General features: G+C 35.4%; 1 protein-coding gene across 5 annotated transcripts in view; it reads right to left on the reverse strand.

Moving 5' to 3' along the window:
- Nucleotides 1-22,090, reverse strand: part of RMDN1 (regulator of microtubule dynamics 1) — a 54,937-nt gene that overhangs the window by 8,437 nt on the left and 24,410 nt on the right. For 3 of the 5 annotated variants that reach the window (XR_007148473.1, XM_047841812.1, XM_047841811.1), the window contains exons 3-5: nucleotides 20,169-20,265; nucleotides 17,967-18,126; nucleotides 379-468 (exon numbers count right to left, since the gene is read on the reverse strand). Coding sequence is in view for 4 of the 5 variants with exons in the window: in XM_047841812.1 (XP_047697768.1) it covers nucleotides 379-468; nucleotides 17,967-18,126; nucleotides 20,169-20,265 (347 nt within the window). In the remaining variant the exon portion in view is untranslated. The remainder of the gene's footprint in view (nucleotides 1-378; nucleotides 469-17,966; nucleotides 18,127-20,168; nucleotides 20,266-22,090) is intronic. The other 2 variants (XM_047841814.1, XM_047841813.1) reach the window with 1 other exon arrangement.

Consider the following 22,090-nt stretch of genomic DNA (forward strand, 5'->3'; position numbering starts at 1 on the left):
ACAAAACAGAAGCCTGATAAGTTTCCACACTGGAATTTTACCTTGGAATGCTCATTCTTGGAAGCCAGCTACCATGCTATAAAGAAACTTGGGCTAGACTACTAAATAATATAAAGAAAAGTGGAGAGAAACAGTCACTTGACAGGATATCGTGCGCATTCCCGTCCCAGCTGAAGACAGAGGTGAACACAGCTATCTAAATGATCTCAGTTACACCAAACAGATCAAAGGACCACTACAGAGTAAACCCACAAAATTTTGAGAAATAAGCTGTCACTGCTTTAGGTCTCTAAATTTTAGATGGTTTGCTATACAGCAATAAATAAGTGAAACAGAAATCTATTAAAAAAAGTAATGACTTTTAAAATTCATCAGTACCTCAAAATGCTCCTTGATAATGTAAGCATTTGCAATTTTAGCCTTGATGCCTTCATAATCTCCAACATCACTAATACAGATTGCATACCACTAAAAATAGAAGGAAAAAAAAACCATATAAGAATAATAATACCCCACTAATACTCCACTCAATACAAGGTAAAACTGAGTATTTATTCTTCAATAGTCATTCTCATTCAACAAAAACTTAGCATAAAAACTGAATAAAATATACTGTCATATACAAAGGAAAGTAGACATGGCCCTTAAGGAACTCAAGGACAGGACGTGTTCTATAGTTCTCTATTGAGAACTATAATACAAGGTAAAGAATACAGAATCTCTAAGGAAGTTATCAACACAATGAGAAGACAATGATTCATGTTTATAACCAGAGTATAAATTTTTAAAAATTTGCAATTGAATAACTATCATTTTATTTTCTCATCCTCTTTTCTACAAGCTGCTTCTTCTCCCACATCTGCATGGTTCTAGTAATAAGAGCCACATCTGTCAATTGTGATGTTGTCCCCATAGCCACAGATGGGATAACAGACCCAAACTGAGACAATCTGAGTTTTGTCCCTAAGGACTAAATACCTAATATCCAAGCTTCATAAATTCAAGTGCTGTAGAAAGTCACAAGATGTAGAATGAGAAAAAGAGTCTGCAGAGAAAAAGATGTGCAGGTAACAGCAAAGAGATAATATAAACCTCAGAGCAATCAAACCAGGTTTTCCTGAACCAAAAACACCCTGCCTTTGGGTTTTATTAGAAACAGTAGTTTCTAATAAACCGCCCCTCCATTTTTATTTGAGCTTATTTCTGTGGGGTTTTAAGAATTATAACCACAAAGATTTTAACTAAAACAAACTTCTGTTTAAATCTATTTTCTGCCAAAATCTTGGTAAGTTTATTGAAACTTAAAAAGTATAACTTAAAACATAACATAATTTGTGCACGTGTGCGCGCGCGCGCACACACACACACACACACACACACACACACACACCCCCACCCACCCCTCTATAGGCTATGCTCACTTAATCTCCACTGAGAGTTACCCAGCTGCCTAAATCCAGGGGACTAGGTGGTTACACAGGGTTTCAAATTTGCTGTTCTGATCTTCTCCCACATATCAGGACTCTGGATAAAAACACCTTCTCTTATGTATCTCACCATCTTCTATATGCAAAACAAACATAAGCTTATGGATGAATCCTAAACATTCTTCCCTGATTAGACTGGCAGTATTTTGAGATTTTTGACATATGTTAAAGATATATTACAATAATAGCACAAAGAGCAGTTATTAACATATGAAGTGCTATATCACTTGATGTGGACAGTAAGTTAAAGATGTATGCTATAAACCTTAAAGCAACCACTAAACAACATGACACAGAGTTATAGCCATTAAGTCAATGAAATAAATAAAATGGAATCCAAAAAATTATCAATAAAAAAGGCAGAAAAAGAAGATGAACAGATGAACAAATAGAAAGATAGGAAATTTAAACCCCAAAATATCATTAATCACATTAAATGTAAATGGTCCAAAACCCCAAATGAAAAGCAGACTGCCAAATTGGATTAAAATTAACAAAAACTAAGAGTGACATAAGTGAAAAAGGCAAAGTAAAGAACTCTGAATTCTGCTTCTCCATAAAAGCACTGCAAAAAAAAATGAGCAACAACTATCAAAATCAACTTATTTTTGGAACTCTGAAATTAACCTAAGGCTTGAGGTGACCTGGGAACGCTTATTCAAAGTATCAGATTATTCCTAATGAGAATAGTGAATTCTGTGCTGTTTTATCATCCCACACTCCCAATCTCAGCAAGAGCTATAAAACAGCACCCACCCCCCCATCCCCCGCCATTCCCAATACCTGAGGGTACAGAACAGATCTCACTCATGGAGAATTGTAATCTTTGTTCTGACTTGTTTGGTGGCTCCTTGGAAGACTGGCCTTGTACATATTTCACCTAACTTGAAAAGGCCCTAGTGATAAAACTGTCTCTGGGGTGCCAGAGCAGGGGGGCATTTACTGAAAACATTTATAAACTAATATCTTAGATTGCTGCTGTCTCCAGCAAATAAACTAATGAAAAGCTTGGGAGGAAAGGCTAGGTAAAGAGATGTCCCTAAGGGTGCTGGAAAGGTTCAATAAAGAAAAGCCAAAAGATGGGGCACCTGGGTGGCTCAGTCGGTTAAGCATCCGACTTTGGCTCAGGTCATGATCTCGCAGTCTGTGAGTTCAAGCCCGCGTCAAGCTCTGTGCTGACAGCTCAGAGCCTGGAGCCTGCTTCAGATTCTGTGTCTCCCTCTCTCTCTCTGCCCCTTCCCCGCTCATGCTTTGTCTGTCAAAAATAAATAAACATTAAAATAAAGAAAGAAAGAAAGAAAGAAAGAAAGAAAGAAAGAAAGAAAGAAAGAAAGAAAGAAAGAAATAAGAAAACCCAAAAGAATATTTCATGACATACGAAAATTATATCGAATTCAAATTTCAGTGCTCACAAATAAAGCTTTACTAGAACACAGTCACACTCACCACTTATGAATTGACTGGCTTTGCTCAACAATGGCAGGGTTGAATTGTGATAAGAGATCATATGTAATATTTTAACTGATTCTTACTGCTGCTCCATACACTGTAAATCACAGTGATAGTGTTATAACCTGAAAGCATTTGGAGTGCCACGCATACTCCATACCATGACACTTTATTACCAATGCACAGGTCAAAGGAAGATAAAATGGACTTCAAATGTCATGCTTTGAAAGCATCGTGAAATGTGAATTATTTTGTTATTGAATTAAATGGCAAAGCATTTTGCTAATTATGCAATAACACCATAGCCAAAAACAAAAACAAAAAGCTTAGGAAAGATCTGAGAAGGCCTTGAGCTTAAGGCTCTTCACAAATTGAAAGTGAAAGCCAAGGCACAACTGCCCAGCTAAGGGCTAATGGTATGTCCCAACACACACAGAGAGCCCCATGACCAAGAATGGGAAACATTTTGGCTCCAAACATTTTATAAAATGTATGCCCAATCATTTGGTGACCACTAAACTAAGAGAACAGAGACTTCTTTGGCTACATATAACAAAGAACACAGACTTTACAGAATCTGGTCAAGAAGTTACAAGAAAAACAACACAAGCACCTGGCTGGTTCAATCGGTAGAGCATGCAACCCTTGATCTTAGGGTTGTTTGAGCCCCATGTTGTGTGTAGAGATTACTTAAAACAAAATCTTAGAAAAAAGAAAAAAACAACACATACTAAAAGCAGCAACAACAAATTCTGGGAAAGGAGAGAACCTGATTTCCAGATTTACCGTATTATAATAGTTAACATGTCCAGTTTTCAACAAAAAAATTACAGGGCATGCAAAACATAAGAATATATAACCCACATACAGGAGGAAAAAAATCAAAGGAAGCTATGCCTGAAGAAGCCCAGATGTTGGGCTTCCTAGACTTTATGTATGTTCAACAAGGAAATTATGTCTGAAGAACTAAAGTATACTAAGAACAATGTCTCATTAAATAGAGAATTATCAATAAAGAGGCAGAGATTATAAAATGGAACCAAACATATACTTTGAAGGTGGGAAGTACAATAAATGGAATAAAAAATTCACAACACTGAATTAAGGGCTCAACAGTGGATGTGGACAGAAGAAAGAATTAGCTAATTTGAAGGTATCAGGTCAATTAAGATTACACTCTATGAGAAACAGAAAGTAAAAAGAAAGAAGAAAAATGAACACAGACTCAGAGGCCTGTGAGACACCCACATGTCTACCAAAATACACATAAGAGGAGTCCCAGTAGGAGAGAAGAGGAGAGAAAGGGAGTAGAATGAATACTTAAAAATATAAATGCCAAAGACTTCTCTACTTTGATGAAAACAAAGAACCCCAAATAAGATAAATTTAAGAGATCCACAACCAGAAACAACAGAATCAAACTGTCAAAGATAAAAAAAACAAAGAGATGATCTTGAAAATAGGAGAAAAATGACTTGTCATGTACAAAGGGTCCTCAATAAGATTAACAGCCAAATCAGAAACCATGGACACCTGCTTTAGTCTGCTTGTCCTGCTAGAACAAAACACTAGAGTGGTCAGCTAAAATAACAGAAATGTTATTACTCATCATTTCTGGAGACTGGGAAGTCCAAGATCAAAATGCTAGCTGACTGTGTCAGAATAAGGGGATGGGAGCAGAGATATATAAGAGCAAAGTTGGTATACTACTAAAATTAAGTTGACATCCAATATGAACTTGGTAATTACAAATTATGATGGTAATGGTATTACTCAGGATAACTATTAAGAGTATAACTCAAAATATACAGTATAAGAAATAAAAGAATGAAAATGGCAAAACAAAATAAATCTATGGAATACTTAATAAAGGACACTAATGGAGGACTTAAGAAACAAAAGATCGAAAACAAATACCAAAATTGCAAAAGAACTTCTTATTGTCAATTACACTTTAAATGTGAATGGGTTAAACTCTCCAATTAAAAGACAAAGATTAGCAGCAGAATGTATTAAAACACATGATTCAACTATATGCTGTCTACAATTTAGATTCAGATGTATATATGTATTCAATATACATATATACATATATATATATATATATATATATATATATATATATATATAATATATATGTATTCAAATGTATATACATTTAAAGTAAAACACAGGTAAGTTTTAGGGCACCTGACTTTGGCTCAGGTCATGATAGTCTGTGGGTTTGAGCCCTGCATTGGGTTTATGCTGCAGCTCAGAGCCTGCTTCAGATTCTGTGTTTCCCTCTCTTTCTACCCCTCCCCAGCTTGTGTTCTCTCTCCCTCTTTCCAAAATAAATGAACAGTAAAAACAACAAACAAAAAACAGGGAAGTTTAGCACATAAACCGTACTCACAAGAAAGCTGAAGTGATATACTAATTAGAATTAGATAATGATCTAATATCAGACAAAACAGACTTTAGGAACCAAACTGTTACATGAGAGACAAAGAAAAACAGTATCAAGAACATGTAACAATTATAAACAAATATATGTAGAAAGAGACAATTCAACTATAATAGTTGGGGACTTCAATACTCCACTTCCAAGACTGGATAGAACTAGTCAAAAATCATCAAATTAGTTCTAGGAAAAAATCATCAAACAGAAGACTCAAACAATACTATATACTAATTAGACCTAGCTAGCATACATGTACAGAACACTTTACCCAACACCGTATTCTTCTCAATTCACATGGATATTTTTCAGGATAGACAAGATACTAGGCCATAAAAAAGCCTCAAATTTTAAAAGACAGAAACCAAAGTATGTTCTCTGACCACAGTAAAATGAAAATGGAAATTAATAAAAGAAGGAAATTTGGATGATTCACAATTATGTGGAAATTAAAAAAACACATTCCTAAATAACACATTCAAATAAGAAATCACAAGAAAAAATTTTAAATTCCCTAAGAACAAAAACAACACAACATAACAAAATTTGTGGGATTTAGCAAAATTGTATTCAGAGGGAAACTTATAGCTGTAAATGGTTACCTTAAAGAAAGATATCAAGATGTGGCTGGGTGTCTCAGTTGGTTAAGCATCCCACTCTTGATTTTGGCTCAGGTCATGATCCTGTAGTTTGTGGGTTTGGGAGCCTGCCTGGGATTCTTTCTCTCCCTGTCTTATACCCCTCCCCTGCTCAATCTCACATGCTCTCTCTCAAAATAAACAAACTTAAGAAAAAAAATAAAAAATATATATTTAAAGAAATCAAGTCAATAATCTAACCTTATACCTTAAGAAACTAGAAAAAGAAGGGGCACCTGGGTGGCTCAGTCAGTTGAATTCCCAACTCTTGATTTTGGCTCAGGTCATGATCACAGGATCATGGGCATGAGCCCCAGGTCCGGCTCCACACTTAGCATGGTGCCTGCTTAAGATTCTCTCTCTCTCTTCCCCTGCTCCCCTCCCCTGCTCACACACTCTCTCTCTAAAATTAAAAAAAAAAAAAACAACCTAGAAAAAGAAGAGCAAATTAACCTAAAGTAAACAGAAGGAAGGGAATAATAAAGATTAGAGTGGAGATAAATAAAATAAAGAATAGGAAAAATGGAGAAGAGCAGCAAAACCAAGTTAATTTTCTGAAAAGATCTACAAAATTTATAAACCTTTAGCTAGACATAATAAGAGAACAAAAGTTAAATTACTAAAATCAGGAGTCAAAGAGGGCATACATTACTACTAACCTCAGTAATAAATCTAGGAATAAAAAAGATTATAAAGGAATAGTAGCAACAATCATATGGCAACAGATTAAGTGACCTAGAAAACCTGCAAAATTCCTAGAAACAACAATCCAACTGATGTAAGAATAAGCAAAAAATCCGAATAAATGAATAATAAGTAATAATAAAGAGTTAGTAATCAAAATAACTTCCAACAAAGCGAAGGCCAGGACCAGATGGCTTCACTAATGAATTCTACCAAATGTTTAAAAAGAATTAACACCAAGCTTCTATCAATTCTTCCAAAAAACAAAACAAAACAAAAAAAAACCCAGAAAAAGTGAACATGCCTCTAAGTATTCTATGACACCAGTGTTACTTTGATATCAAAACCATCACAAAACATCACAACAAAAGAAACCTAATATAGTTGCAAAAACTGTCAGTAAAATACTAGCAAACCAAATTCAGTAGATCATTAAAAAAATCATTCACCACGATCAAGTGGGATTGATCCCTGGGATGCAAAAACAATTCAACATACACAAATCAATCAAAGTGATGTATCACATTAACAGAAAGAAAAGAATCATATTTTAAAAATTTTTTTCCAACGTTTATTTATTTTTGGGACAGAGAGAGACAGAGCATGAACGGGGGAGGGGCAGAGAGAGAGGGAGACACAGAATCGGAACCAGGCTCCAGGCTCTGAGCCATCAGCCCAGAGCCTGACGTGGGGCTCGAACTCACGGACCGCGAGATCATGACCTGGCTGAAGTCGGACACTTAACCGACTGCGCCACCCAGGCGCCCCAAGAATATTTTAATACATGCAGAAAAAGAATCTGCCAAAATTCAACATCCCTTCATGATAAAAAAAAAAAACTCCTAACAAGTTGAATTAGACATAGAAGGAACATATCTCAACATAATAAAGACCATACGTGATAAACCACAGCTAACATCATACTCAATGATGAAAGGCTTAAGATGTCCTCTAAGATCAAGAATAAGACAAGGGTACCCACTTTTACCACTCCTATTCAACACAGTAATTGAAGTCCTACCCAGAGCAATCAGGCAAGAAAAAGAAATAAAAGGTATCAGAATTGGAAAGGAAGAAGTAGAATGTCTCTATTTGTACATGACATGATTCTATATATAGAAAGTTGTAAAGATGCAACCAAATTCAAACAAAAATCTGTTTAATCAACAAATTCAGTAAAGTTGCAAGATATAAAATTAACATGTAAATATCAGTAGCATTTCTATATGCTAGCAACAAATTTTCTGACAAAGAAATAGATCCCATTTACAAGAGCCTCAAAAACAACCAAATAGGATAAATGTATATAAGAAGGCCAAAGATTTCTACTCTGAAAACTGCAAGACAGTGATGAAAGAAAACAAAGAAGATACAAATAAATTGAAAGGTAATCACTATTTGTGCCCTGGAAGTATTAATATTGTTGAAACGTCAATACCACCAAAATCTGTGTATAGATTCAACACAATCCTCATCAAGATACCAATGGCATTTTTTTAAGGATGTAGAAAACAACATACCTAAAATTTATAGGGAACCACAAAGACCCTGAATAGCCAAAGAAATCCTGAGAAAGGAGAACAAGTATAAAGCTATAGGCATTAAAAGAGCATGGCACTGCATAAAAACAAACAAATGAGACAGAACTGAGAACCCAGAAATAAACCCAAGACTATACAGTCAACTAATATCTGACAAGGGAGCCCCGAATATTCAATTGAGAAGGACAGACTACAAAAATGGCACTAGGGTTACTGGATATTCACATGTATGAGGAATAAACGTTACACCACTCACAAAAATTAACTCAAAATAAGTTAAAGGCTTAAATGTAAAACCTGAAACTATGCAACTCCTAAAGAAAACAGGAATAAAGCCTCTTAACATGGGTCTTGGTAACGATTTTTTGGATATGACACCTAAAGCACAGGCAACGAAATAAAAAATAAACAAGTGGGACTACATCAAACTAAAAAGCTTCAGCACAGGAAAATAAACCATCAACAAAATGAAAAGTGTACCTAATGGGAGAAAATATTTGCAAATGATCTATGTAATAAGGGGTTAATATCTGAATTATAATTCATACAATTACATACAATTTAACAGCAGAAGAAAAATCAGTGCAATTAAAAAGTGGGCAGAGGACCTGAATAGACATTTCTTCAAAGATGATATATTGAGGTGCCTGGGTGGCTCAGTGGGTTGAGCGTCCGACTTTAGCTCAGGTCATGATCTCACAGTTTGTGGGTTCCAGCCCTGTGTCGGGCTCTGTGCTGACAGCTTGCTCAGAGCCTGGAGCCTGCTTCGGATTCTGTGTTTCCTTCTCTCTCTGCCCCTCCCCTGCTCACACTCTGTTTCTGTCTCTCAAAAATAAATAAATGTAAAAAAAAAATTAAAAAAAAATTCAAAGATGATATATGAAAGACCAACAGGTGCATGAAAAGATGCTCAATATCACTAGTCATTAAAGAAATGCAAATTAAAATAGCAACGAGGCATCACCTCAAATCTGTTAGAATGGCCATCATCAAAAAGAGATAGAGGCATTTGGGTGGCTCAGATGGTTGAGCATCCTACTCTTGATTTCGGCTCAGGTCATGATCTCACAGTCATGGGATTGAGCCCCACGGAGCCTGCTTGGTATTCTCTCTCTCTCTCTGCCCCTCTCTCTCTCACACGTGCGCTCTCTCTCTCTCTCAAAATAAACTTAAAAAAAAAAAGGAAATAAATGCTGGCATGGATGTGGAGAAAAGGGAATCCTTATGCATTGTTGGTGGGATTTTAAATTGTTACAGCCCCTATGGAAAACAGTATGGAAGATCCTCAAAAACAAATTAAAAATAGAATTACCATATGATCCATCATTTCTACTTGGGAATTTATCCCCCCAAAATGAAATTACCTATTTGAAAAGATATCTGTACCTATGTTCATAGTAGCGTTTACAATAGCCAAGACATGGAAACAACCTAAGTACAGATCCAATAGAAGATGAATAAAGCAGTTGTGTGTGTGTATGTGTGTGTGTGTGTGTGTGTGTACACATACACAATGAAATATTATTCAGGTATTAAAAAAAAGGAAATTCTGCCATTTGCAACAACATAGATAGACTCTGAAGGCATTATGCTAAGTGAAATAAAAGTACTGTATGATTTCACTTATATGTGGAATCTTAAAAAACAAACAAAAAAAAGGCATAAGACTTGTGGCTACCAGAGGTGGAAGGTAGGAGGAAGGGGAATTGAAGGAAGATGGTCAAAATGTATAAACTTCTAGTTATAAAATAAATAAGTACAGCTGAAAAACACAAATTTAAACTGTGTGGATCCACTTATGCATGGATTTCTCTTGAGAAAATACAGTGTGAATTTATTTTCCTTATGATTTTTTTTTAGTAATACTTTCTTTTCTGTAATTTACTTTATAGGAGAATACAGTATATAAGACCTATAACATACAAAATAATGTATGTTATTACGTTATCATTAAGGCTTCCAGTCAACAGGTTATTAGAAGTTAAGTTTTTGGAACGTCAGAAGTTTTATGTGGATTTTCAACTGCATAGGGATTAGCATCCCTTGTTGTTCAAGGGTGAACTATATTAGGGATGTAATGTACAACATGAAGACTATAGCTAAACTTGATGTATCATATATAGAGAAGTTGGTAAGAGAGTAAACCCTAAGAGTTCTCATCACAAGGAAAAAGTACTTTTCTTTTTTTCTTCTCTTTCCTTTTTACTGCATCTATATTAGAAGATGGATTATCAGCTGAACCGACTGTAGTAATCACTTCACAGTATATGCAAATCAAACCACCATGCTGTAGACCTTAAACTTACACAGTGATGTATGTCAATTCTTCCTCAATAAAACCAGAGAAAAAGAAAAAAGAAAACTAAAGACTAGTGTCTCTTATGATATAAAATTCCTCAACAAAATAATGGCAAGCTGAATTCAGCAGCCTATTAAAAGGATTACACAACATGACCAAGTGAGATTTATCCCAAAATACAAAGTTAATTCACCATACAAAAATCAATTGAGGGAAGATAACACATTAACAGAATGAAGGGGGAAGAAACCAACATGATGATCTCAACAGACACAGAAAAAAGCATCTGACAAATTCCAACATCCTTTCATGATAAAAACACTCCACAAACTAGTTGCTGGAAGGAAACATTCTCAATCTGATTAGGAGCATTTATGGAAAGCCCACAGTTAACGTCACAGTTAGTGGTGAAAGCCTAGCAGCTTTCCTCCTACAATCAGGAACAAGACAAAGATACCCGCTTTTGTCACTTCTTATCATTGTACTGGAAGTTCTAGCCAGGAAAACAAAGCAAGATTAAGAAATAAAAGGTGTCCAGGGCGCCTGGGTGGCACAGTCAGTTAAGCATCTGACTTCAGCTCGGGTCATGATCTTGTGGTTTAGGGGTTCGAGCCCCGCATCAGGCTCTGTGCTGACAGCTCAGAGCCTGGAGCCTGCTTCGGATTCTGTGTCTCCCTCTCCTTCTGCCCCTCCCCTGCTCACACTCTGACTCTGTCTTGCAATAGTAAATAAACGTTAAAAAAATATATATATAAAAAAAAAAAAAATAGGGGCGCCTGGGTGGCGCAGTCGGTTAAGCGTCCGACTTCAACCAGGTCACGATCTCGCGGTCCGTGAGTTCGAGCCCTGCGTCGGGCTCTGGGCTGATGGCTCAGAGCCTGGAGCCTGTTTCCGATTCTGTGTCTCCCTCTCTCTCTGCCCCTCCCCCGTTCATGCTCTGTCTCTCTCTGTCCCAAAAATAAAAAAAATTAAAAAAAAAAAAAAAGAAAAAAAAATAATAAAAGGTGTCCAAATTGTAAAGAAAAAACTAAAACTATGCACAGATAGTTTATTTATATATGACATGGTCATATATAGAAAAATCTTAGGGGTGAGGGAGAGGGGAAAATGGGTGATGGGCATTGTAAGGGCACTTGTTGGGATGAGCACTGCATGTTGTATGTAAGCAATGGATCACAGGAATCTACCCCCAAAACCAAAAGCATACAGTACACACTGTATGTTAGCCAACTGGACCATAAATTCTATTAAAAAAATAATAAAAAAATTATTTTTATTGATCACAAACTGAATTAATATTTTGGTTTTATTGGATTACATTATTAAAATTTATTTTTCCTCACTTTCACTTTTTAAAAAGAAAAGAAAAAAGAAAAACCCTAAATAGGGGCACCTGGGTGGCTAAGTTAGTTGAGTGTCCAACTCTTGATTTCGGTTCAGGTGATGACCCCATGATCATGGGACGGAGCCCCCCTATCAGGCTCCCTGCTCTGCGTGGAGCCTACTTAAGATTCTCTCTTTCCCCCTCTGCCCTCTTGTCCACTCACCTACTCGCTAAAAGAAAAAAAAGAAAAAACAAAAACCCTAAATAATCTACAAAAAAACTAGTAGATAGAACCAATAAATGAGTTTAGCAAAGCTATAGTATATAAGATCAAATGTCAGTTGCACTCCTATACACTAGCAATGAACAATCTGAAAATGAAATTAAGAATTCCAATAGCATTAAAAAGAATAAAATACTTAAAGAATAAATCTAACCAAAGAAGTACAAGACTTGCACAATGAAAATTACAAAACACTGTTGGAAAAAAAAAAAGGATCTAAATAAATGGAAAGACAACACTTGTCTGTGGATTGGAAGATACAATGCTGTCAAAATGGCAAACTACTCCCCAAACTACTCTACAGACTCCATGAAATCCCTATCAAAAACCCAACTGGCTCCTTTGCAGAAATTTATAAGCTGATCCTAAAATATGTATGAAAACTGAAGAAACTCAGAATTCTCAAAATCATCTTAAAAAAGAACAGAGGACTCACAGTTACTTATTTCAAAACTTTTCACAAAGCTATAGTAATGAAGACATCGTGATACTGGCACAAAGACCAACAGGTCTACATGTAGACTGATGAAAGAGAATTGAGAATTCAAAAATAAACTCATACATTTATGTTCAACTGATTCTCATCAAGGATGAAAATGGAGAAAAAAGAGTCAACAAATGGTGCTGGGCAACTGGAAATTTACATGGAAAAGAATGGATTTGAACTCCTACCTCACCATGTGTAAAGGTTAACTTTTTAGGATCAAAGACTAAATGTAAAGGCTAAAAGATATAAAACTCTTAGAAACAAATAGGTGAAAATCTGTGTAATTTTGGACTGGACAAGAGTTTAGATATGACAGCAAAAGCACAAGCAATCAAAGAAAACTAAACTGGACTTCTTCAAAATTAAAAACTTATACATCAAAGAAATCATCAAGAAAGTAAAAAGACAATCCACATAATGGGAGAAAATACTTGCACATTATATATATAACCAGAGACTAATATTCAGAAAACACTCTTAAAACTAAATAAAGGGGACCCTGGGTGTCTCAGTTGTGAGTGTCCAACTTCGTCTCAGGTCATGATTTCATGGTTCGTGAGTTTGAGCCCCACATCAGGCTCGCTGCTGTCAGTGCAGAGCGTGCTTTGGATCCTCTGTCCCCCTCTCTCTTTGCCCCTCTCCACTTGTGCTCTCTCTCTCTCAAAAATAAACAAACAAAACCCTCAACAATAAAAAGACAAACCCAGCTTAAAAATGGGCAAAGAATTTGAATATTTCTCCAAAGAAGATATACAAATGTCAAATAAGCACATGAAAAGATGCTCAACATCATTACTCATTAGAAAATGCAAATCAAAACTATAAGAAACCACCTCACACCCAGTAATTGTTATTTTTTTTTAATGGATAATTACAAGAGTTAGCAAGGTTGTGAAGCAACTGGAACCCTCTCATACATTGCTGTCAGTAATGTAAAATAGTACAGCTACTTTGAAGAACAATTTGACAGTTCCTCAAAAAGAATTACATAGAATTACATATGACCCAGTAAGTCCATTCCTAGATACTCAAAAGAACTATAAACAGGTATTTAAACAAATATTTGTACACGACTGTTGATAGTTATACTATAAACAATATCCAAAAATGTGGAAATAATCCAAATGTCCATCAACTAATCAATGGGTAAACAAAATGTGGTATATATCCACACAATGGAATATTATTCATCCATAAAGTACTGATACATGTTACAATGTGGATGGGCCTCAAAAACATAAGTGAAAGATGTCAGACACAAACGATCCCATTCTGTATGACTCCACTTCTAGGAAATATCCTGAGTAGGTAAAGCCATAGCGACAGAAAGCAGATTAGTGTTTGTCAAGGGCTGGGAATAAGAGTAAATAGAAAGTGACTACTTAATGGGTACAGGGTTTCCTTCCAGGGTGATACAAGTGTTCTGGAACTACATAGAGGTAATGGTTACACCACATTGTAAATGTATTAAATGTCACTATATTGGGCACTTTAAAATGGTTAATTTTATGTTGTGTGAAGTTACCTCAATAAGAAAAAAAAGAAGTGAAAGCAGACGTTCACACAAAAACTTGTACACAATTGTTTATAGTGCTATTATTCATAATAGCAAAAAAGTAGAAACAACCTAAATGTTCACTAGTTGATGGATAAACAAAACTGGTATACCCAAACAATGAAGTATTAGTCATAAAAAAATGAAGTACTGTCACATACTCAGTATGGATAAACCTTGAAAATATTATGCTAAGGGAAAGAAGCCAAACACACAAAGGACACATATTATATGATTCCATTTATACAAAATGTCTAGAACAGGCAAATTCACAGAGACAGAAACTAGATTAGTGCTTGGCAGGGGACAGAAAGTGGAGAATTAGGATTAACTGGTAATAAATATAAGATTTGTTTTGGGAGTAACAAAAATATTCTGGAATTAGACAGTGATGATGACTGCACAACACAGTGAAAATGCTAAAAATCTACTGCAGTGTACGTTATTACAATGATGAATTTTATATGATGCAAAATACAGAAGTGAAAATCAAAGACTTATCACCTGTTTACAAGTATATGTTAAATATAAGGACACAATCAGTTAAAAGTAAAAGGACAGAAAAGGACGTAACATGCTACAAATTCTTTCATTAATCAAAAGAAAATAAGAGTTGCTATGTTAATATCAAAGTAGACTATAAAACCAAAAGAAAAAGAAAAAAACAAAAAAACCCAAGAGTTATTTCAAAGATAAAGGGGATCATTTTATAATGATAAAGAGGTCAATGCATCAAGAAAATATAATCAATCCTAAATGTTTATATTCCTAATAACAGCACTTTAAAATACATGCTACAAAAATTAATAAATTGCAAAAAGGGGCACCTGGGTGGCTCAGTCAGTTGAGGGTCCTTGATTTCAGCTCTGGTCATGATCCCAGGGTTATGGGATCAAGCCAAGCATCAGGCTGTGTGCTGACCATGGAGCCTGCTTAGGATTCTCTCTGTCTCTCTCTCTTTCTCTCCCTGCCTCTCTTCCCCTGTTAATGCTCTCTCTAAAAATTTTTTTAAATTAAAAACAAAAACAAAAACGCAATACCTATCAAATTAACCAGGATTCTTCACAGAGCTAGAACAAAAAATCCTAAAATTTATATGGAACCAGAAAAGACACCGATAAGCCAAAGCAATCTTGAAAAAGAAAACCAAAGCAGAAGGCATCACAATCCTGGACTTCAAGATGTATTACAAAGCTGTAATCATCAAGACAGTATGGTACTGGCACAAAAACAGACACTCACATCAATGGAACAGAATAGAGAACCCAGAAATGGACCCACAAACCTATGGCCAACTAATCTTGACAAAGCAGGAAAGACCATCCAATGGAATAAAGACAGTCTCTTCAGCAAGTGGTGCTGGGAAAAATGGACAGCAATATGCAGAGAAATGAACTTGGACCACTTTCTTACACCATACACAAAAATAAACTCAAAATCGATGAAAGACCTAAATGTAAGACAGAAAGCTATCAGAATCCTTGAGGAGAAAGGCAAAAATCTCTTTGATCTTGGCCACGGCAACTTCTTAACATCTCCAGAGGCAAGGAAAACAAAAGCAAAAATGAACTACTGGGACCTCATCAAAATAAAAAGCCTTCTGCACAGTGAAGGAAACAATCAGCAAAACTAAAAGGCAACCAACAGAATAGGAGAAGATACTTGCAAATGACGTATCAGATAAAGAGTTAGTATCCAAAATCTATAAAGAACTTATCAAACTCAACACCCAAAAAACAAATAATCCAGTGAAGAAATGGGCAAAAGACATGAATAGATACTTCTCCAAAGAAGACATCCAGATGGCCAACTGACACATGAAAAAATGCTCAACATCACTCATTATCAGGGAAATACAAATCAAAACCACAATGAGATACCACCTCACACCTGTCAGAATGGCTAACATTAACAACTCAGGCACAACAGATGTTGGCAAGGATACGGAGAAAGAGGATCTCTCTTGCACTGCTGGTGGGAATGCAAACTGATGCAGCCACTCTGGAAAACACGATGGAGGTTCCTCAAAAAATTACAAATAGAACTACCCTACAACCCAGCAATTGCACTGCTAGGTATTTATCCAAGGGATACAGTTATACTGTTTTGAGTGGGCACATGCACCCCAATGTTTATAGCAGCACTATCAACAATAACCAAAGTATGGAAAGAGCCCAAATGTCCATCAATGGATGAATGGATAAAGAAGCTGTGGTCTATATACACAATGGAGTATTACCCAGCAATCAAAAAGAATGAAATATGGCCATTTGCAACTATGTGGATGGAACTAGAAGGTATTATGCTACGTGAAATTAGTCAAAGGAAGACAAATATCATATGACTTCACTCAGATGAGGACTTTAAGACACAGAACAGATGAACACAAGGGAAGGGAAGCAAAAGTAATATAAACACAGGGAGGGGGGCAAAATATAAGAGACTCTTAAATATGGAGAACAAACAGAAGGTTACTGGAGGGGTTGCGGGAGGGTGGATGGGCTAAATGGGTAAGGAGCATTAAGGAATCTACTCCTGAAATCATTGTTGCACTATATGCTAACTAACTTGGATGTAAATTTTAAAAAGTAAAATAAAATACAAGAGAAAAGAAAGAAAAAAATTTAAAAATACTGCAAAGAAACAAACCTACAACTATACTTGGACATTTCAACATCCTTCTCTCAATAATTTATACAGCAAGCAGACAGAGTATCATTAAGGATACAGAAGACTCAAACAGCACTATGAACCAACTTGACCTGAATGACATTTATAAAATACTCCCAACAAGAAACTGAATAAGCATTCTTTTCATGTGCACAAAGAAAATTTACAAAGGTGGACCATATTCTGGGTTATAAAACAAATCTCAACAAACTTAAAGAATCCTTATTTTTTATTTTTAATGTAAACCAGTATTAATCAGGGAGGGGGTGCTGAGGGAGACTGGCCTCTAAGAAGGGAGCATTTAGAAATGGTGGAGATGGAATTTGGCTGTCAAAATGACTTTGGGGGTCTGCTGAGGATAGTCCAACATGATAACATGATGCCCTAATCAAAAGACAAATAATGTCCCCATGTCTCCCTACAGTGTCCATTGAAAAACATTATTCTAAACCAATTAGGAAATTCAGAAAGTAGCAGAGTTACATGTGAAAGTTACACTAGGTCTCAGCTGTCCAGCCACTCTACTCTCACCTCTACATAAAACAGAAATATAACGTGAGGAAAATGAGTAAACAATTGTCAAGTGCTTACACTACTAGGAATAAAGGTATAGGTAATTCATGAAACTATTAACTGTTTAAAAATAAATATACACAGGGGTGCCTGGGTGGCTCAGTCGGTTAAGCGTCCGACTTCGGCTCAGGTCATGATCTCGCAGTTTGTGGGTTCGAGCCCCGCGTCGGGCTCTGTGCTGCTAGCTCAGAGCCGGAGCCTGCTTCAGACTCTGTCTTTCTCTCTCTCTGCCCTTCCCATGCTCATGTTCTGTCTCTGTCTCTCAATAATAAATAAATGTTAAAAAATTTTTAAAAATAAAAAAATAAGCATTCACAAAACTAAGTTATCAACACACTAATAAAGTTAGAATAAATGTTCAAGAATGCAAAGAAAAAACTACATCTTTTTGAACAAATGTTATAAAAATAAATCTCTTCCCTACTTCTTTAATATAGACAAATTTTCTTTCCCACATAAATCAGGAATCATAGGTAGGTATAGACTAATGTACCTCTCAATAGATAGTAACAGTTTCATTATATTAAGGACCTCACCTTATGAGCTGCAAAACTGCGTTCATTTTTTTCTAGTGCTCTTTTTGCATACTCTAGGGCTTCATAGACCAAGAGCTTTTTCTCCTCTTCTGAGGTTCCACTAAGCTGAGCTATGTCACGTGATGCCCGTGCCAAACGCCACAGTAACTCTGCGTCTTCACTAATTTGAAATAAATATAAAATAACCAGTTTAGCTCAAATGTAAAAATTGTTAAAGGTCACAGCACTAATGAATACATAATGATAGTCTTACAGGTCAGTGAAGATTTAGCAGTGTCAAAAGTCATTATTCACAATGCTATATTCTTTCACACAAAAACTTTATTTGCTAAAATTTCCTACAAAATACTACACATAAATATTAAACTTTCTTATGATATCTAAAATATTAACTTCCTTAGAAAAGACCTTTGTATTTTAATTCTCCAAACGCACTACAAATTCAACATGTAACTTAAGGCTTTGGCACTTCAGACAACTCACTACCTGGTTCAGATAGTCCCATAAAATAAATAAGTTTTATAGACAGGATCATGCTTTAAAAAACAAAACTGCTATATCCGTAGACCAAAATACAGTACCTGGCACACAATAGGCATATGATAAATATGTGTTAATAAATGACTGAATATAACAAAATCTCAAGATAAATCCTATGTTTGCGTGTGTCATCCATTCCATGATGCATGAAATATTTTAAGTAAGGGCACTGGACCCCTTGAAGAACTTCCATTTGAAAATATTTTTATAAACTAAGAAATGGTTAATAAATGAAATAGTAACCATAATTAAGAGTTAGAAATATTTTTTAAAACATTAGACTTTTTATCCTTTTTATTAAATGTCTGCCCTTAAGCCCATTATATATTTCTTAACAAAAAATGGTATTCACCTGGGGGGCCTGTGTGGCTCAGTCGGTTGAGCATCCGGCTCTTGATTTCAGCTAAGGTCATGATCTCACGGTTACGGGATCAAGCCCCACATGGGGCTCTGCACAGACAGCAGAGCCTGCTTGGGATTCTCTTTTTCCCTCTCTTTCTGCTCCTCCCCTGCTCACGTTCTCTCTCACTTACTCTCTCAAAATAAATAAACTTAAAAAAATGGTAGTCACATAAAATTTTGAAACTAAAGGTAGCAACTGTATATCTGTAATTAAATATGGGGTAACTATCTTACAGCTTGCTTTTCAAGTAATTACTGAAATGACTATAAAATACCAAACCAGCCCCTACAAGTAACTAAGGGGAACATGGAGAGGAAAAAATGGATCCTATAGACATTTGGGAAGTAAAATTGATGGGTTGTGGTGGAAAACTGGTCTTGGGAATCTAAGAAAGGTAGCTGAAAATGACTCAGTATCTTTAGCTTAGAAGATTAAGTAAATATGTGGTCTGGCAATGCCATTTTAGCCTTATTTAACCTATTTAATAGGGTAGAATCTCCTTCCACTTGAATCCTTCCCAAAACTGACTACATAGTGATACTCTGGACTAAACATGTAATCTAATACTTAAAATGGAAAAAGGAGGCATTTTTAGTTGCTCTAAAAAACTGCTTCTAAATTGATACACAGGGGCACCTGGGTGGCTTAGTCATTAAGCATCCGACTTCAGCTCAGGTCATGATCTCACGGTTCATGAGTTCAAGCCCCGCAATGGGCTATGTGCTGACAACTCAGAGCCTGAAGCCTGCTTCGAATTCTACATCTCCCACTCACTCTGTACCTCCCCTGCTTGCACTCTCTTTCCCTCTCAAAAATAAACATTAAAAAAAAAAATTTGAAGTGATACACAGATACTATTCAATGGTGGCATATGATCATCCTAATTCATTTATATCCTCTGCCAGTAAGAAATTAACTTAAAAAGATGAGAAATATACAACATAGATATATGAGATAACCATATATACAACAACTACCTCATATGATCCAAAGCAAAATAACAAATGTAAAAAAAATACTTCAACATTCTACTAGAATAACTATGGAGAATCACCTTTATTAAATCATTGAGATACATGTAGCACTTGTGAATCATTTACTGAAACATTATACTATAAATTAAACACTAAGAAACATTATTTTGCAGTAAAATTTTTTTAAAAAATTATAAAAATTTCAAGCACCAAGAACCATCTTAATTGTTAAATAACAAAAACTTGGAGGAAACTGCAAACCCAAGCCTATCATATATTGCCTACCTTTCCTTGTATTGAGTCAGCAACTGATAAAGTTTTTCTGTTTCTCCACTCTCATATAGGTAGTCTGCTTGTTCAAGAATTTCTTCAACTCTGAACACTAAAAATGAAAAAGACACAATAAAGTAGGTCTTCCCAAGCCAGATGGCAATAATGCTAAGAAACATAAACACTTTCATATATAAGAAAAAGAAATTAGATATAGAAATCACCTATAAAGAAGTATCAGAAATTCTGAAGAACCTATATTTAAGTGTAGCAGAAAGAAGTAAATGAAGCTATCTCAGTAAGTGTTTACTGAAACCGGAGAAAAGAAAAACATAGAAAACTTATTGTGGAACTGACTAAATATATTTTTTTAAATGCAATTTCCTGCAAGAAAGTTATGGTACCCTTACCCTCCACACACACAAACTCTCTGTTGTTGTTGCTAAATACCATCCATTGTTGAAAATGATGATGTAATATCCACTTCCAGTACTGAAAATTATTAATTTGAATGGACTGTACCACACTGTTTCACTAAACTCTATGATCTAACTTATATAGATGCTGTTACAGAAAGAGTCAAATCTGTCATCAAAAACTTACATGAATTTAACTACACAGAGAATCTGAAACTACCCTCACTGGCACTATACACCAACCAATTCATTAACTAGTTTATACATTACTACAAAACATACAAACCTTATAGACAACATGATGCTCTAAAATAAGTTGATTAGTTCCTGAAAAAAACAGTAAGCTTGAATTTCAGGATATTCCAATTATTACTAAGGAACAACATACTGAATTGTCTTCTATAAGGGTACAGTATTACTTAGTCCTACAAATAAGCCAACATTTCAATATGTTCAATTAAGTTTATTATTTACCTTAGTATGCTTTAATTGATAAGAATGTATTTGAGGTTTAATTTTTTTAAAAATTAAGCTCTAGACCAGAAAAAAAATCTGAATTTGACACTATATGAAGTACTTTTTTACTAAGTTAACATCATGATATACTTATAACTAGCTTAAGAAAAATTAAATGAATTAGCAAATTCTTCTTTAATCCTACCTCAAACTGGTTGGGTGTTAGAATTTGATATTCACATGGCTGGTTAACTTTCTTAAGTTTGCTTCCATTTTATTGTGTATTTTTATCAGTGGCTGATTGTCCAAATTTGGGTTACAACAACCCAAAGATTTTTTTTTTAAAGTAATCTCTATACCCAAGCTGGGGCTCAAATTCACAACCCCAAGATCGAGAGTTGTGTGCTCTACCAACTGAGCCTGCCAGGCACTCCCAACAACCCAAAGATTCTTAAAAAGTAGTAATCTTAGCATTCTTAGTCAATATTTGTGGTAGGCAGAATAATGGTCCCCAAAAGGTCTACATCTTAATCACCAGAACCTGTAAAAATGTATAGGTCTCATGGCAAAGGGGAATTAAGTTTGTAACTAGAATTAAGGCTACTAATCAGCTAACCTTAAGATAGGAAATGATCTTGGATTAGCCAGGGGGCCCAATATACTCCCAGGAGTCCTTAAAAGTAGAAGAGGAAGGTGGAAGAAGAAAGTCAGATGAGGTATAACAAAGAAAACAAGGCCAGAGTGAAATGATTGCTGGTTTGTAACATGGAGGAGAGGGGTCTTCAGTAAAGGAATGTGGAAAGCCTTTAGAAGCTGAAAATAAGAATTCTCTCCTAAAGCCTCCAGAAAGAAATACAGCCCTGCCGACTCCTTGATTTTAATCTACCGGGAGCCATTTTGGGGACTTCTGAACTACAGAACTGTAAGATAATAAATCTATGTTGTTTAAGGTTACTAAATTTGTGGTAATTTGTTACAGCTGCTGTCACACAAAACTTATACAATATTAAATATACTGATCTGGCATATTTGAATGTATACATGGTATGTGTAAATAGCAAAGCT

Source organism: Prionailurus viverrinus, chromosome F2 (assembly GCF_022837055.1).
Source record: "Prionailurus viverrinus isolate Anna chromosome F2, UM_Priviv_1.0, whole genome shotgun sequence".
Taxonomy (NCBI): Eukaryota; Metazoa; Chordata; class Mammalia; order Carnivora; family Felidae; genus Prionailurus; species Prionailurus viverrinus.